At 33.8% G+C, this 17,421-nt stretch overlaps 1 protein-coding gene across 1 annotated transcript in view; it reads right to left on the reverse strand.

Annotated features, from left to right (window-relative positions):
• LOC131853039 (protein furry) overlaps window positions 1-17,421 on the reverse strand; it is a 161,028-nt gene that overhangs the window by 15,182 nt on the left and 128,425 nt on the right. Inside the window, exons 40-53 of the mRNA XM_059203831.1 lie at window positions 15,774-15,940; window positions 15,122-15,380; window positions 13,382-13,510; window positions 12,694-12,794; window positions 11,886-12,116; window positions 11,221-11,418; window positions 10,402-10,581; window positions 9,666-9,794; window positions 9,216-9,347; window positions 7,633-7,777; window positions 6,161-6,288; window positions 4,307-4,381; window positions 915-1,088; window positions 581-718 (exon numbers count right to left, since the gene is read on the reverse strand). Coding sequence (XP_059059814.1) covers window positions 581-718; window positions 915-1,088; window positions 4,307-4,381; window positions 6,161-6,288; window positions 7,633-7,777; window positions 9,216-9,347; window positions 9,666-9,794; window positions 10,402-10,581; window positions 11,221-11,418; window positions 11,886-12,116; window positions 12,694-12,794; window positions 13,382-13,510; window positions 15,122-15,380; window positions 15,774-15,940 — 2,186 coding nt within the window. The remainder of the gene's footprint in view (window positions 1-580; window positions 719-914; window positions 1,089-4,306; window positions 4,382-6,160; window positions 6,289-7,632; window positions 7,778-9,215; window positions 9,348-9,665; window positions 9,795-10,401; window positions 10,582-11,220; window positions 11,419-11,885; window positions 12,117-12,693; window positions 12,795-13,381; window positions 13,511-15,121; window positions 15,381-15,773; window positions 15,941-17,421) is intronic.

Here is a 17,421-nt window from a genome sequence, read left to right on the forward strand (position 1 = left end):
AGCTTGTATCACTTTAAAAAAGTCGAAAATTTAAAAATCGTCAATTCAATTTGAATATTTCCATTCCAATCAAATACTTGTTCAATATAATATGATTGTAGTTTAGGAGACAATGTTGTAACTAAGTGACATATGTGTTTTTTTTAATGGATGAATACCGAATGGTTCATCCGCCTGGAGTTTACGCTAGTAAGATATGAGTGGATGATAGGTAAGGATATATGAGCATAATGTTAGGTCAGTTGGCCCATTGTGGTAACTTCACCATAAATTTAGCACGATTTTTTCTTGAGAGACATGGGGTTAATTTAAGAAGGTATATTAAGGTTTCTTAATGGTCGGCAACGCACAACACTCTTGGTGTTTCAGGAAACCATTGACTACTGTAACCGTTTACCATCAGAAGGGCCGTATGTTTCAAAATATTTTATCACTATCGTTACCATCCAGTTTGGTTAGGTGTTCCAGTTTACTTCAAGTGAGATGAACTGGTCATCTCTCCCCTCCCCATCCCCTGCCGTGACGTGTTTGATGTGTGTGTGTGTGTACGTATGTGTACATAGTATAGAGGTTCGATTACCGGCTTGGCATGCGGCGTGTCCGGGGGAGCGCGTGCCGACATGGGCGGCGGACTTCGCTCGGGACACCCGCCTTCGTCCTGTTCCTCGCTGAGCGGACGCCGCCGGACGCCCCAGTTGAAGTTGTCCGAGCTTTCGCCCTACAAACCAACCATCACAGTTGTAACTCAATTTATTTAACAAATTTAAATGATTTGAAACTTTAATAATACATTTACACAAATCATAATAAAATTTATATACTTCATAATTTCTCATATTTCAATTAATTTACGAACATTTGTAATAGACCTATATGAATAAACATATTTTGACGTATATAAAAATGGTATGTACCTCGATACTCTCGCTCTCGTATTCCAGAAAGTCGAAGTCCTTGAAGACTCCGAAGTGGTCAGTAGGGGGCGCGGCAGCAGACGGTTCGTTACCAGGTGTACCTGACACCTCCTCCAACGAGGACGCCATCGAGGACTCGCGCTCCAGCAGCTCCGAGCTCTGACTGAATATCACCTGTAAACCACACCACACAGACACACACACAAAATCATTATTAAATACACTTATATTTTTGTCATAAAATCATTACTAAATACCCTCACAATTTTTTCACAAACTCATAATTAATTTGCCACACAATTTTCTTAGAATGAATTTCTGATTACTGAATAAATACCCTTATAATTTTTCATCTAATTAGTATCCATTCATTTATTTATTTGCCATTATTTTGTAAAGGCTTTAAATTGACCTTGCTTTTACGTACTCATGTCAGATGGATTAAAGTCACGTATTGAGTAGTGTTAGGGGCGTTAATAAATTATGTTATATGCCCGATATAGTGCCTCTAGCTTTGAGTTATTTACATGCACATAGCATGTAAATAACTGAAAGCTTTTGGTAGTGAGAATAACGCGGTTTATAGTTTATTAGACGTTTAGTTGAAAGTTAGTTTAAATCATCAATTTATACCGTATACTTATTTTAATTTGATTGGAAATAAATAATAATCAATACTACCTTCACGACTGTTATCTTAGAGGGGGTAATCAGAGGCATTTCAGAATGTCGGTAGTCTATTTGAATTTAGCACAGCATCGGGCAAGCTCACGTCCGTCTCTAGGATTAATTTGGCTTGTTAACGGTGTTTATATCACCGGAAAGTTAGCCAGAAATATTGAATTGACACATAAAATAGTTTTTTATTGCATAATTTTTTATAGCAATTCATTATTAATAAATTATATGCGGTAAGAAGAAAGAAAAAGTTTAGAGAATATTCAGAAACTACAAACATTGAGTTATTTATTCCTACATCCCCGTAGAATATACGATCATATACATCGTACACAACATATACTATCGTGTATTATTATTATTAGATATAATATAAAAAACAATGGAAATGAAAAATGAGCACAATGAATTATGAATGTGAGAAAATATGTGTGTAACTGTGGATATGACACTGTAAAAACTAATTGTAATTATATCAACACCGTGTCAATAGTTAGTGATCGAAAGTTTAAGAATACAATCAGTATATTATTGATAACATTTTCTCAGTGACACTAAATTTAAACAGAAAAGAATAAAAGTCCAAGAATAAAATTTTCAGTAAGCACGCGTAAGTTAATCACGATTTCAATCGTGAAATGATAATGATATAATAATGGAATTCCTCAAATATTAGCGTATCGTATTATATTATCATGCAATTTAAGGGTAATTCATATGAATTGTTATTTCGTAGGTATATTTATTAAACCGACATCTACTTTTTAAGAGTTAATTATAGATTTTCCCATTTATTGCAAGTAATATTATGTTGGTACACTTTTAGATTTATTCTATTTGCATTGATTTTATTATAATTAAATAAACCATATTAAAAAATAATTAGAAAAATAGGACATACAATGAACACGGCATTTGATACAACATTTGATACAATTACTTTGCTAGTATACAATTCGAGTACGAAAACGCGAGACAATCGCATTCCAGTGTCGGTGGTAAATTGTTTTCCAGTGCGGCTCGACAGATATTAATCAATGTACATGTGTTTACCTTTGGGTCCATTAGTTTTACCATTACGAATGGTATTAGTAGTAGACTACAGAAAGTCAGACGGTCGTAAATTAGACGCGCTAGACTATACTCCGTTCTAATAGTACTTACAGAAAAGGTAAACAAATATTTCATTGTCTAAAATGCAAGCACTTACTAAATGAAAATAGTAACATTTTTCAGACTTTTGACGGTTTTAACAATACCTCTTTTAGTAAGTGTTTAATTGTTTTAAATACTTAAATTCTATTTCAAAATAATTCCTTCATAAATTGGGAGAAAAAAATGAGTACATTTTTCTAAAACTACATTTATCTATGGTTACGTAGGGACGTACGATAAAAGCATTTAATTTAATTTAAATTACATATTAAAATAATATAAGAATCGAATATATAGAACCGCACTGTATTCAGTATACATTATAAGTAACAAAATTAAAAATACTGCAGATATTTTTCAACTAATAAATAATAAATTAATTACGCTTCGAAAAATACCGTAATTATTAATAAATAAATTAAAATAGTATTCCTTCAATAATACTTCAATCAAACTTTGATAATGATATATGAGTATTTTTAAAACATACATTAATCGAAATATTAAGTACATTTCATTTTTTTTTATTCTGATTTTGGGCATCACTAGACCCATTTGTATAACTAATACGTAAGTTCTATTAAAACGTTATATAGAAACATATTATTTGTATAAATTTGAAATAAATACTAACAAAAATTATATTACGTAATAACGGGATTATATGCATTCAATTGTAATTTATAACCACAAGTGCTACGTGGTGCATGCATAATATTCAATATAAATATTTGCATATGTGTCATACAAGTCAATAGTTATATTTTGCGTGTGTCTGGACAAATATTTTTTGTGATGTATAATTATAAATGACGAAATAATTTATAACAAGCGTAAATGAGGCGGTGTTAGCAAAACAATTGCTGCCTTTACTCGATACATTCTTTATATCGATACGCGTGATCATGAGCAACCGAGATATAGCGCGGGAAAGTGTGTGATTGCATTATACTATTTTTTGTGATCACTCTTTTATTTTTATTCTGAAGATTTTATTTTCTTAAGATATTTAGGATTTATAATTTATAAATAACTCTATAATTATGACTATGTTCTATAGTCAGATGCATATTAATTAATTATTATAAAAAGGCGCTAAACTACTCATGAATGAAGAACGAAATTTCGTCAGTTAGCGGAGCTCGGTATTATTCGTTCTCTTTGTCTATATATACATTATTTTCTGCGTGAAAACAGATTCCTAACCGATGAAAGAGCGTACGTGTAAAGGCAGCTAATGATTCGTTTATGCTTTAAAAATAAACAATGAGAAGCATTTGCGAAATTAATGTCGAATGATTGTGGCGATGCGACCGGGTGTCGTGTTTGAAAGTTCGCGTCATACACGGCGACGCGGCGAGCTCAGCACGTAGCGTGTGTGGGTGTGCATGAAAGCTTATGCGACACAATACATTATGTATGCGAGTTACCTTAGAACATAAAGTGGTTATTAAATCGTCCTATACGCAGCGATGGATAGAAATTATCGTTATTACTGTCTGATCACTGTATGGCACGGTTGGCACAGCGTACACGTGGACGTGGCCGTCGCTACTTACAGATGGACTCTTGGGCAGCCCCACTCTCTGGCCGCACGTGGTCAGCAGGTTCACCAGGCACTCCCGGACGCGACTCTGAAACATGTTCGAACATGTCCACGTATAGCACACTTTCGTAGTGTTCTAGATCAATTTATGATTTTACCTATTGCACACATTGCCTAAACGATATATACTATGTAAGTATGATTATTGTGTATATTATATATTTCACACAAGAAAATATGAATCAGAAATATAAAACATAAGAACTTGTGTTGAAGGTTACTTAGCATTCTTGCAAGCTGGAAGTTTGAGGTACGATGGCGACTTTTGAGAAAAAAAGTTATTTTTGAGTAAATAATTCTTTTTCAATATAAATTTTTTAAACATTCCACATTTTTAATTTTTTTCCATAGGATGTTTTCATACATTTCAAATGAAATAATGTAAGGAGTAATAATACTGGACAGCATGCCACGGACATCACTTCATTATATACCGGCTTTAACCACTCATATATTATCATTCCAAAGGATTAAAACGTCATGAGTTAATAAGTATCCTACAAAAATTGTCAGCGTTTATTTCTATACGCATATTTAATAACAAACGTAACGCGCTTTTCCACAATTCCAAATGTCTCAAACACGTACCAGAAATAAATCAAACGACAGGAGAAAACTGGTGAGATATGGTCAGTAACTTAAGACTCTCACGTTTATTTACAGTACCGTATACAAACTGTTCTTAGCTAACAATTTTATCATTTCATACAATGTGTTCTTATAATATAAATGGAATGGGGCAAAACACTATTCGTGATCGCGATTTCGTGCGTGTGAAATAATATAGATATCATCTATTTTTTTTATAACTTCTTTAGTAAAATGGAACATTGTGTATTAAAAATTCGATAAAAATCCTTTTCCCTATATGTTGATCCATATTTATAAAAAGTTGATATATACATTTTATAAAATTTCATGCACCTTAATATATAATCATTTATCTACACAATCAGACAGTTTTCATATTTATTGTTTTATCTCTAACCAGCGATCTGGCTTCGTACAGATGCATTCCAAATCCTTTAATTTATCTGCTTGTTATATACTAATAAACAGACATATTATACATATAACCCTTCCTCATGAATTACTCTGTCTATTGCTGAAATCTATAATAGAATCCATTGAGTAATTTAAAATTTATAAGTGAACATACAGCGGCGGCGCCTTTGTACTATGTAAAGATATATAAAATTCACGTATCACAGTGTTCGTAACAAAACTCCCCCAAAACGGCTTGACCGATTCTTATGTAATTTTGTGTGTATATTTTGTAGGTCTGAGAATACACTATTGTTATGACACTGAGTGGTGTGTAATAAATTTTTTAATAAATTTCTTTAATTTAGCATTAAAAATACAACAACCGTAAATTTTCACTCCTTTGCCATCAACCCATATTTTAAAATAGCGATATTATTACTTTAATAACTTTTTACTTTCGGTAGTCGATAAATTTATTTATATGGCATAACAATGTTTGCCGGGCCAGTTAGTGTAAGTATACATAATATCATTATCGCTATAGTACAATTCGCCCATTTACTTCAATTGAGAATAACTGACAAGAACCTCAACTAGAACATTTTTTATATTATTATTTATAAACTAAATTTAAAAAAAATAACACTATCAAAACATTAAAAATATCGAAAATCATTTGCTAGGTCAGTCAATGTATATAAATATATAATTGTAGGTGATAGAAAGTTCACGGGTCATTTAGTTCATCATGTACATTACTTTATGTGTTAACGATAGTAAAAGAGTAGGACAGATGATGGTAAACAGTCGTGTATATCACCTGTGACATCCAGGGTCGTCTCCAGCCCGAAGCGAGCGCGTCCACTGGCGACAGGGACAGCGAACGTCGCGGAGACGCACCAGCACCAGCGGCCCCACCCGATGTTGCTGGAGCACCAGCCGCAGCTCCTACAACACACACCAACACGTGAGCATCACTACGTAACGTTATAAATACGAAAATTAATACCCATAAATGAAACGTAGTAAGATGCTGTGATTTTACTTAATTTTACGGTACGTAAATATTATTATTTTAAGACGCCATATAAATAAATATACATAACAATATACATATCATAGGCAAAGTCAGATGGTACGCATAAGCTACGCTAATAATTATCCCACTATGCGAGCTATCCCATCTATTAAATTTATTTTTAGGTAAGGTCTAAGATGCTGACGTATATACAGAAGCTTTGACTTCCATCTATACACATAAATAAAATTGGAATGTCTGTTTGTAATATTAAAATAACCGTATTTTACTACGTGCATATGAATGTAACGGTACGGAAACATTTTTTGGCAGGTAGCTGATGTAATAAGGAGTAACATAAACTACTTTTATTTTAGAAAAGTAAAGTTAAATTCCACGCGGACGAAGTCGCGGGAACAGCTAGTAATAAATAATATAAGAATGTTTTTGTCATTATATAGTTAAGTATAATAGTTTTAAAATATAAACGCGTTGGCAATTAGCTGTAAGTTTATATTGTGTTAATAGAATAAACAAATAAATATAGAAAAAGTTAAAATCATTTATCCCTGCAGTTTGTAGTCCCTCTTTTTGTAGTTCTTTTTAATTAATGAATATGGAATTGTGCATCAGTGATTATAGAATGGTGTCAGGTACAAAATTATCGCGATGGTTTTTAGGAGGAAACGCGTGGAGGTCAAGTTGACTTAGTACATTGCTAATTTTTGTACTTAACCGATCCACTGGACAAAATATTTTATCACTATTGCTACCATTCAGTTCAGCAATTAAGACGAAATGAGAAAACAATAAACTAAAGGAATATGAATTTATTTCTTTTCTAAAACTGTATTATAAATTTTTGAAATATCCTTTTTTATTAGATCTTCTCATCTATGTAATGTAACTTCTACAATAAATACTGCAATTTCAAAATTTTTACAATTGGTGCCTTTACTCGACACATTCTTTCGCCCGCGATTATATCCATTTTATTATTATATGTAATCACTCTTTCGTGAATGTTTGAAATTTTAAAAGAATGTAATATCATTTTAAATCGATTTTGTTTACACAGATTTTTTTTTACAAAGACTTGTTTAAAATTTATAAACTTTCAATAACTTTACAACTGCTTCTTTGCTCTATAGTTAGTTATTATTATAAAAAGGCGCTAAAGCCCTCACGATTGAAGAATGTGGGAATGCTTGAGGTTAGAGACTCCTTTTAAATTATTCAGGGATATTAAAATAAAATAGATATGTTAAGTTTACCTTTGTCTGGTGTAACTGTGGATGCATTCGACAGCGAGCTAGGTCCAGTGGCTGGCTGACTGTTCGCCTTTGGCAGATACTTGCGGCCTATTACTGGCGTTTGCGATAGATCGAACGTGAAGTCCATCGTACGACCCGGGAGCTCCTGCAAATATGAACACAAACAAATATATAATCATACTTAGAATATTATTATCATCGTTATTTGTTTCTTTCTTATCCCATTAATTTGGGATCGGCGTAACATGTATTTCACTTCCATTTATTCACGATCGCAGTTATCTTGTTACTTAGTCCCTTTTCTGGCATATTATCTTTCACATAGTCTATCTATCTTTTTTTGGCTTTCCTATTTTCTTATAACCATCTATCTACATTCATATAAAAAACTTTCATTACTAATGTATTGATTTGTATAGCGGTATTATTACTGGCTTAACCGGTTTCCTATAAGTACCCTAAAGTAAATTTTTAGCCTTCTACTATTAAAACATAGAGATTCTATGTTTTAATAATAAATAAACAAAACAACGTTTTGCAGGATACATATATATAATGAAAATAATAAATAAATAAAATTAAATTAAATGATGAGTTTGTATAAACAAGCTCATCAAAAAAACTCGTTTGTATTTTTGGTTAACGAGAGTAACATTCAATGTTACAGTGTATATTAAATATATTCGAGGTAGAGTTTGTAAAAACGTCTGGATGGGTACAGTTTTGTATTTAGATTGTAGGCATTAAAGGAAATAAGAGAAATAACAGCATAAGAGGCATAACATCTTATTCTATGGAACGGAGTTACGTGTTAGCGTGATCTATGTAGAACTGTTTATGTTTATAGGCGATAAGCGGTTACCACTTACCGTCAGGACTCTAGCAACTCCAATGATTTGCAGATTTTGACACACACATAACACTTCCTATTCCACGTTGTATTGTGTTGACTGCAAGAGATCTATTTTCGAGATAATTCGTCCTTTGTTAATCTTATTTCTAATGATCATGCCTAATTAATGTATTCTATGGGCAATAAATATATACAATAATAATTATTATTATGATAGTGAGTCTGTTTAGTAAAGACACGTTAGTCATGGTCTGTATATTTAAATTCTACAACGCCTACAAAACTTATGAATTGAAATGATGAAAAAGGAACCGTAAACGTCTTGCTTTATTTATACATATGTAATATAGAATTAAACTCCAATGTTTTTACAAATTTATTCTACTCACTGATCTATTACTAATATTTTTTCGCGTAACTTTGTGAGTATGGGTGGGTGGATAGATGTATGTTACTCCTTTTCACTACTGAATGAATTTTAATAATACTTTACAATAACAGACTTTAAATTTCACGCAGGTGAAACCACAGCCACAGCTAGTCAATAATATTTGGTAATTCTTTTATGGATTCCCGTTCGTCTAGTGCCGGATTTTATGAATAATCAGTTGTTTTATATTTGTAAATTTAAAAAGAAGAAAAAGTCTGTGTAAACCTTTAGCGAGACAAGTGCAATGTGTGGTCGTTATTCTTTTGACTTAATGACCTACAATAACATATGTTGTCATACCTTCTTGCCGTGTAGCTCCGTGTCTAGTATGGAGGATGCATGCGAGTCCCAATACGGCGGCACGACCAGCGTGGAACACCTCGTCACCACCAGCTTCAGGATCTTCATCGCCTCCTTGTAGTTGTTACCATCCTGCCAAAAAGAAAAAAAAAAGCTATAATAATAATAACCCAGGACAATTCACACAGAATAAAAATAATTTAACTTTTGTTAGAATTTAAGAGATCATTAAAAAATAGGGTCGAAAACTCCATACCTTTGTTTATTAATGTGAAATTAGTACGCGAAGTTAGAAATGAACAAAATGTTATGGATTTTATAAAGGCGGCCATTTTTTAAATATTCCAAACTGTCTGGTTGATTTTCTCGCAAGTCGCCTCGGAAACTATCCTGACAATATCTTCTTGAATTTTACAGGATGGGCTAAATGACCTAATAAAAAAAACTCACGTCTATGAACTTGGCGACGGCCCGCAGTAGGTCCGCGTTGACTGGCTGGGCAGCGGGCGCATTCAGCTCCACGTGGTACAGCATGCAGTGTAGGATCGACAGCACCGGTAGCTGAAGGCTCACAGATCCCTGCAGGACAATCAAATACATGGATCATATACAGATCTGGACATATAAGACAGCGTTAAGATTGTGGACCCTTTCATTTTGTTTAGATCTCCATATATTCATTAACTCTAGTGTAAGTCAGTTCCCGTTACGACTTCACGTTGAGTTTACGCGTGACTTATGTAGTCAATTACTATCAAACTTACTAATTTAGTTCAATTATTACAGACGTACACTCATTACTAAGTAGTGACACCTCTTTACATCATATATAACGCTACAGTGGTGAAGAGATAATGTCGCTCTGTAAGATTGCTCTGGGATATTTTCGATTATATATGTATATATTTATTATCTCACTTTTCTTAAAACATTTGAGATTATACATCAGGGTGTATCAAATAGAAGCCATTTTGCGTAATAAATACTTAAAAAAATAAAATAAACAGTGTAACAACTAAAGTTGCTCGATTGGAAGCAATGAATATTCTTCTCATGTCCACCTCGATCTCTCTGCAACCGCAAGTTAATAGTAAATTACTATTCATCCTCAGCCCATTATTATTCACTGAAGGCTCACCAATGTATATGTGTGTCGGTGTGTAGAATAAAGCGTGTTCATAGTTACCTTCTCGAGCACTTCGACGAGGAAGGCGATCATCTGTAGCGAAAGGTGCGAGTATGTGTCCCACAGGTACTTGACCACGCACTTGGTCCACTGGAAACTTTCCTTGCTGAACGTGCGGCGCGAGTACAGTGTCATCACCGTGCCCAGGTTCTCCAGCTTCTTGCTCTTCTCCGCGGTGAACTGTCATCGAGAACAGGATTCAATAATATCAGGATTCATTAGCATAAATGTACGTAAATAAATAAGATCCTAACGTCTATACATACTTAATATTTTCATATAATCTTCATTTTATGTAATACATCAATAAAAAAAATGTAATACATAAATTTTTAATCGAAATATATCTATTCATATAGGACACTACAGATATCTATTATGTCTTTAGAGTGAAAATCGTATCAGCACTTGTTATTAAGTATAATAACTCAAACAAAAAATACCATATTTTTAATATTATATTTAGATGATTTTTTTATTGAGAAATTTAAAGCATCATAGAATATAATTATTGCGTCACCGTCAAGAAATCAAAAAACATTTATTTATGTATTTTTGACAAATTAGCCGCTTATTAACGTCAGTTTCTTTCTTTACTTTCCTAACCTACCTAATTCTCATAGTTACGAAGTTTTATAAATCATACATTAAAACTGTTACTACGTTACGACGTACTAATCACATTCTTTTATAGTTATGTGATAATGTCTTTATATTATTAAGAATTTTATAATATTTTTTGTATACATAACTTCAGTATAAAGATTTTTGTCAGAGAACAACATAAACCTTAATTGTAATAATTATTTAGTTTGTTACCTGGGCGATGTGGCATGCAGCACGTACGCATAGTTCATTTGCGTCCTCGTAGTGTAGCAGCATGTAGGGCAACAGTGCCACTACGGTCATGGGGAAGGCGAGTGACTGCGTGGGGTCGATGACGGGCAATTCCAACAGTGGGATCATATCCGCCAGCACGCCCACCACTGGTTCGTACGTGTTTGGGTGCGTGCAACCCTGTGTATTATTTAAATATTTTAATTTTCATTTGAGCATTTCAAATGCTGTTGATTGCAGCTGGTGTTTAGAATATAGGGAGTAAATGCAAATGCACTCCACTCATGAGCGGCTAAAGGCCAATTTCTACCTGATCTATGATGACTGATAAATTTTAATATGAGGGCACCGCTAGGAGTTCGAAGCTCACCTCAGACCGTCGTAATTTCGGCCCCTGTTTGAATTGAAGGCGGGACGATCGGATTTCATAACAGTTTGCATTATCTAAATTATTAGTTTATATCATCAAATATGTAAATTTATGTGTAATTAAAATATGTAAATGTATGTTTAACTGATCCAATTATGTACAGATTATTATGTTAAATAACATTACATATTGATAGATGTAATTTTTATCCGAGACTGACATAATATATAGTATGAGATAGTTAGAGGCTACAGAGAGGTTACACGAAGTGTCGTACCTTGAGTAACAGCGCGTGTAGCGATGCATGCGATGTGTGCGTGTTGTGAGCCGCATGCGACGGATGCGAGTGCGCTGCGTGCGCCTGCGCCCGGTCGAGCCGGTCGAGCGGCAACCGGGTCGCCACCCGGGCCAGCAGACGCACCCCCAACAGGAACTCGTGCTCGTAGTCCGACTCCAGCAGTGACGCGCCCACCCAGAACAACGTCGCCAATATCGTCAGCTTGTCGTCCTGCCGATTACACCATAACACTGAGGTTCTGACGATATACACCTAGTGTGAGCACAGCAGCCTTTTTTATCAACAGGACAATTTTTTGGCACACATATGAATATTTTTAATATACTTACATATTATTTATAATAAAGATTACAATAAAAAATAGAAAATTATAAAAAGGTAAACATTTCCTAAAGGTAAGAATTTTAATGCAAACGTTCGTATCGCATGTTTGTACAAGACGCCGACAACAAGTGAGTCACAAAAAAATTGTGTCGGTTTAGTAGGTGCGATTTATTATAATAATCTTCATAACATTATATTGATGAGAAAAAGTAGACAAATTAAATTCAATTATGTCATCATCTGCTTATTCTTTATCCCATTCATTCGGGATCAGCATAATGTTTTCTTTTTCATTCATCCCTGTTCGCTGTCATCTCGTTACTTCAATTTCTTACTGTATCATCTTTACCATAGTCCATCCACATGCATATATACAACACTTACTTTAAAATATGGTATGAATAAAATAAAAGACTTTTCTTTTAGTTTAATATAATCTTTAATATTGTATTGTAATTGGTACCTGTGAGGCAGTATCACCAAGCAACTTCAGTGACTGTGCGGATCGCGATCGGCACAAGTTAGAGCAGATGCCTTTAGCCGCTTCACTACCCGCTCGTCGATCTATAACATTAACACTACTGCTTACACACAAATAGTATTTATATTATCTATAATATATTTTTGTGCAGTCTCTATACTCTGTAATTCTATTCACGTATGACAAACTTCAAATGCAACCTACAAACAAAGCTGCCTGGCGACAAAATTTACGAAATACTTCTAATATAAAAAAATCTTGTGAAATTTTATATGTATACTCGATAGGTCCTAGAATAGGTTGTCCTCTATTTTTGTTCCCCTAAATGAACAAGGATGGCTCACCCCAAAACGTTTTGTTTTAGGATAAACAGTAATTTTTCACTCTTTCAACTATTACTACTTATTATCAACGCCTATTTTTTTAATAGCGATATTGATTTATATGGCCAAATAACTTTAGCCGGATCAGCTAGTATACATCACTATCACTTGGGTCGTCTGCATGTATGACATTGAAATTTCATTTCATAATAAAATAATAATATATATATATGTATATATCTATTAAAATTATATATTAGATTGCTATACAATATTTGCAACATGTTTGAGTCATAACAACTAGTCTAGTCTATGTAGGTGTGTACGACAGATGTGTGTGTACCGACCGTGTTGGTGCTGGTGCTTGTCTGCTGAGGAGGTCACGTTGGTTTTCCGCATGCAGTACGTCACAGAGTAGCTGGTGCTGCGTGTGTGGTTGCTCACGCAGCCGCCGCAAACGCCCGGAGACCGCTTGCCTACAGGTGTATATACACACCATTTATATATGTATTATTAAAAAAATACATATGTAATATTAAACAATCAAACAAAAAGACAAAAGTAAATATTAAAAACACGAAAGTTTGTAAGTATGGATGTATGTTACTCTTTCCCGCAAAAACTACTGAATGGATTTTGATGAAAATTTACAGTAATATAGCTTAGGTATTAGAATAACACATAGGCTCTATTTCTTATTGAAATTTATATATTGGAATTTAACGCGAACGAAACAGCGGGCACAGCTAGTATAATATATATTTATGTATTATATATATACAAATTATAAGTGCTAAACATCAATCTTGAACAAAAGAATCGTGGATAGCCACCTCAAAAAACATTTTTCAGTTGTAAATGTAAACCAAATGATGATTAGGAAAGCTGACCCCAATTAAGATGGGATAAAGTTGAAATAGTCATATATTTATATACAAAAATAATGACGCTAATGCTCGTATAATATTTAATAATATAATGAATTTACATGTACAGAGAGTATCAATAGTAACATTAAGCATATATATAGATTAGCTGCATCGTACTCATAGTAACAAAATAGACGAATATATAATTAGAGAATTTACATGTCTGTTTGTGATCAGACTAGTATGAAACAAACATTAAATGCCTGCTCAAATACATTGCAGAGCAGACCGCATTTAGATCAGATAAAATTCCTGGACGGGATGGATATGCCGCACAAATGCAGACATTCCACAGGTCGCATCGACATGCGGGAAATAGTTGGAACGCGGTATTTTAAAGCGGAATGTAGGATTGCAAACCACAGTCAGCGTACATGTACAGATATACAAATTTTTCAGTTTCGATAGAGATGCAAATATAGTTTATTTGCAATATTTTGGTGTGAACTGAAATAGACAAGATACATATGTAAAGCCTTTTTTGTTTTTTATTGATATTTTTTTACGCTGTACGAAAACAAGTACATATATAAATTTAAAGATATATCAATAATAAATTATTATATTATAAATAAATATATAACAATCCAAGTGTACTGCTGAACACTATCAACGACAATTTATTACGTTGCTGACAGTAATTATAGGTATTTAACAAAAATACATGTTTCTATTATACAAAATAAAAAAAAATTACGAAAAAAGAAAGAAAGAATAAATCAATACTGAAATACTATGAAATATATCTGAGTGTTGCAGTCCCCACGCACGTCCGGGATTATAACATTTGTATATTATTGTATATTTTGTTGTGTAGACAAGAACTTAAGTAAAAAAGCTAAAAAAAATAATAAAACAATATTTTAATATTTGAAAATATTAGGTATCTCATGTCGAATTGAAATGACAATGCAGAAATGTACCTATATTGAAATATATTGAAATTCTCATAACATACTACTGACTATATTGCAATTCAGCAATATCGTCTGAATGTGTAATGTCATATCATATCGTCGAGTACGTAGCTTTATGAGTTTCGTCGATAAGAATTCAAATCTATAAAATTTCAAAATTATTGTCAATACATTAAGATTCAAACTTGCATGACAGATAAAAGACAATTTCAGGGAAATTGAGAATGAAAAAGTCACTGACCGGCCGCGAATCCGCCGCTGTTGACCTGCGGCCCGCCATCTTTATTGTTTAAGTTGGGCGTTGACTTGAATATGTCCCGCATGTAGTCCAGGGGCCTGAAGTTGGATTCGAGCGAGTCCACGGCCGCCTCGAGGGTGAGGAGCAGTTCGGTGACATAGCCCTGCATGTCCTCGCCTTGTTCGGCGACAGTCTCCACCAGCCGCGACAGTATGTCGGACACCATGCGACCGGTCATAGCCACACCGATGAACCTGAACACCTGCCCACACAGTTAATCAGCTGTTACATTTTTGTATTAATTGATAAGGATTAGTATTGACTAATAATAATGATTTAAGAACATTTCTATCAGTTGTCTAGTAATAGAAATAATCATTATTCAAATAAACTTAATATAAGCACGTTTGAATAGTCATTTATATATTTTCATATTTCTTAGCATAGTAACTATTTTACTAATACTGCCATAATAATGCCAGTGGTCAATCATACATTTACTCTAAATGTATGATTGACCACTGGCTGTTTTATTAGTATTATATGTTACTTTTCTATTATTGTTTCAGGACCCTATGAGGAACCCAGGAACGTTATGTATACTACATGTTAAAGTTGTCTGCTGCCTACATTCCTATGTAGTCGAGACGTGTACCTGGAGGGATCGTCCTGCGTAGTGCCTGGAAGGGCACGAGAGGCCCAGCTGTAGCGCAGTTTGCGCCCACCGCTCTGAGATGAGGGCCTGTGGGAGTGACTCGCGGAAAACGCGTAACACGTGACGCACCAGCGTCGACATCTGCTGGCAGCTGCGTAGAGTCCACACTGTGGGTACATAACACCTAGTAAGAGACACCATAATCTGGCACCCGGCGGACAGGAGAGTACGAAGGGATTACACCATAGCCCTACGGAATGGCAATTAGGGTATGCTTAGGTAGGCTCGAGATTTCTCGAGTCGCCGAAGACAGCGAAATTAGACATTGACGTATAAGTCGAGACGTTTCTGGAATTTTTAAATAGTAATAAATTCTGTAAAAAATGAAAAACGAGCTTTTTCTTAATCTATGTCAACACATAGTATCACATGTAGGCGGAGAAGCAGGTGAGAGATAGTAGGTACTCTGCCCCGATGACAAACTGTCAGAACCTCAAGCTTTCGAATTAAATAAATTAACTGCTGCTTTTTTTGTATTTCATACATTTATTTTATTTTTCGAACAACTTGTACTACAGAGAAATATTATTAAAATAAGCTGGGAAATCGAACATTTTAATAATGACAATGCATAAAAGACGTCTTGGGCATGTATGTGAATAGGCATACAGATAAATCATGTCCTTAGAATCACACATGGGTAAATAAATTCAATGTACTACCAGTTTAATGAAAAACCACTAATTTAAACCCAATATGAATACATATAATTGTATGTATAATTGTATATTTTTGCGTATAAGGTAAGAATAATATACATTATATATGTATTTAGGCGACAGTTGCCTGTTACTATTAGTATCGATGTATATAGCTATAATAAGAATGGCAAACATACTTTGTTTGCCATTCTTGTTATAATTATAAAAATATTTCATTCCGGAGCAGATTAGCGATATTCCAGGAAACCTCTCGACGAAATTTCGAAACCGACACGATATTGAAACCTTCAAGAAACGAGGTTATACTCTATTAAAAGACCACAGTTGCCGTTCCTCAGGTGTTGTAGGTTGTCATAGGCGGCGGCAATTAATTACCATCAGTTGAGCCGCTAAATAAATAAAAAAACCCTATGCCAGTAAGGTAAACAAAATTTCAGCATCATTATTGCGTTACTCGTGAATTTCCTCTTACAAAGCACATATATAACTGCATCATTACATACAAATTTGTATCTGCCTGAGATGTTGTATAAACATGTCCACTCACAGTACTACACTTTCTGCATGAGAATTGTGCTATTTAAACGGTAAAATGCAAATATTTGTATTAACTTTGAATATACAGTTTAAATTAGTATACTCTTAATATACATCCAGGCTTTGTTAGCATTCGCTTATTTGAAGCTTTGCCTGGAGGCTTGCACACAAAACTTTAGGTAACATATTTATTTAGTCATAAGGTAAATATTATCCAAAATGAATAATATTTTGATACACATTTAAAATGTTGTAAATATAAAGTTTGTAGTATTATCATTACTAAAATAAATCTATGATCCACTCGGTACTTCCTTCGTTTACCCAACTTACTACTACTACTCTTTTGTTTTCTTTTATTCTTATTAAACAAGGTAATATACCCAGAC

Source organism: Achroia grisella, unplaced genomic scaffold, assembly GCF_030625045.1.
Source record: "Achroia grisella isolate CSIRO2021 unplaced genomic scaffold, CSIRO_AGI_Agris_v1 utg874, whole genome shotgun sequence".
Classification (NCBI taxonomy): Eukaryota; Metazoa; Arthropoda; class Insecta; order Lepidoptera; family Pyralidae; genus Achroia; species Achroia grisella.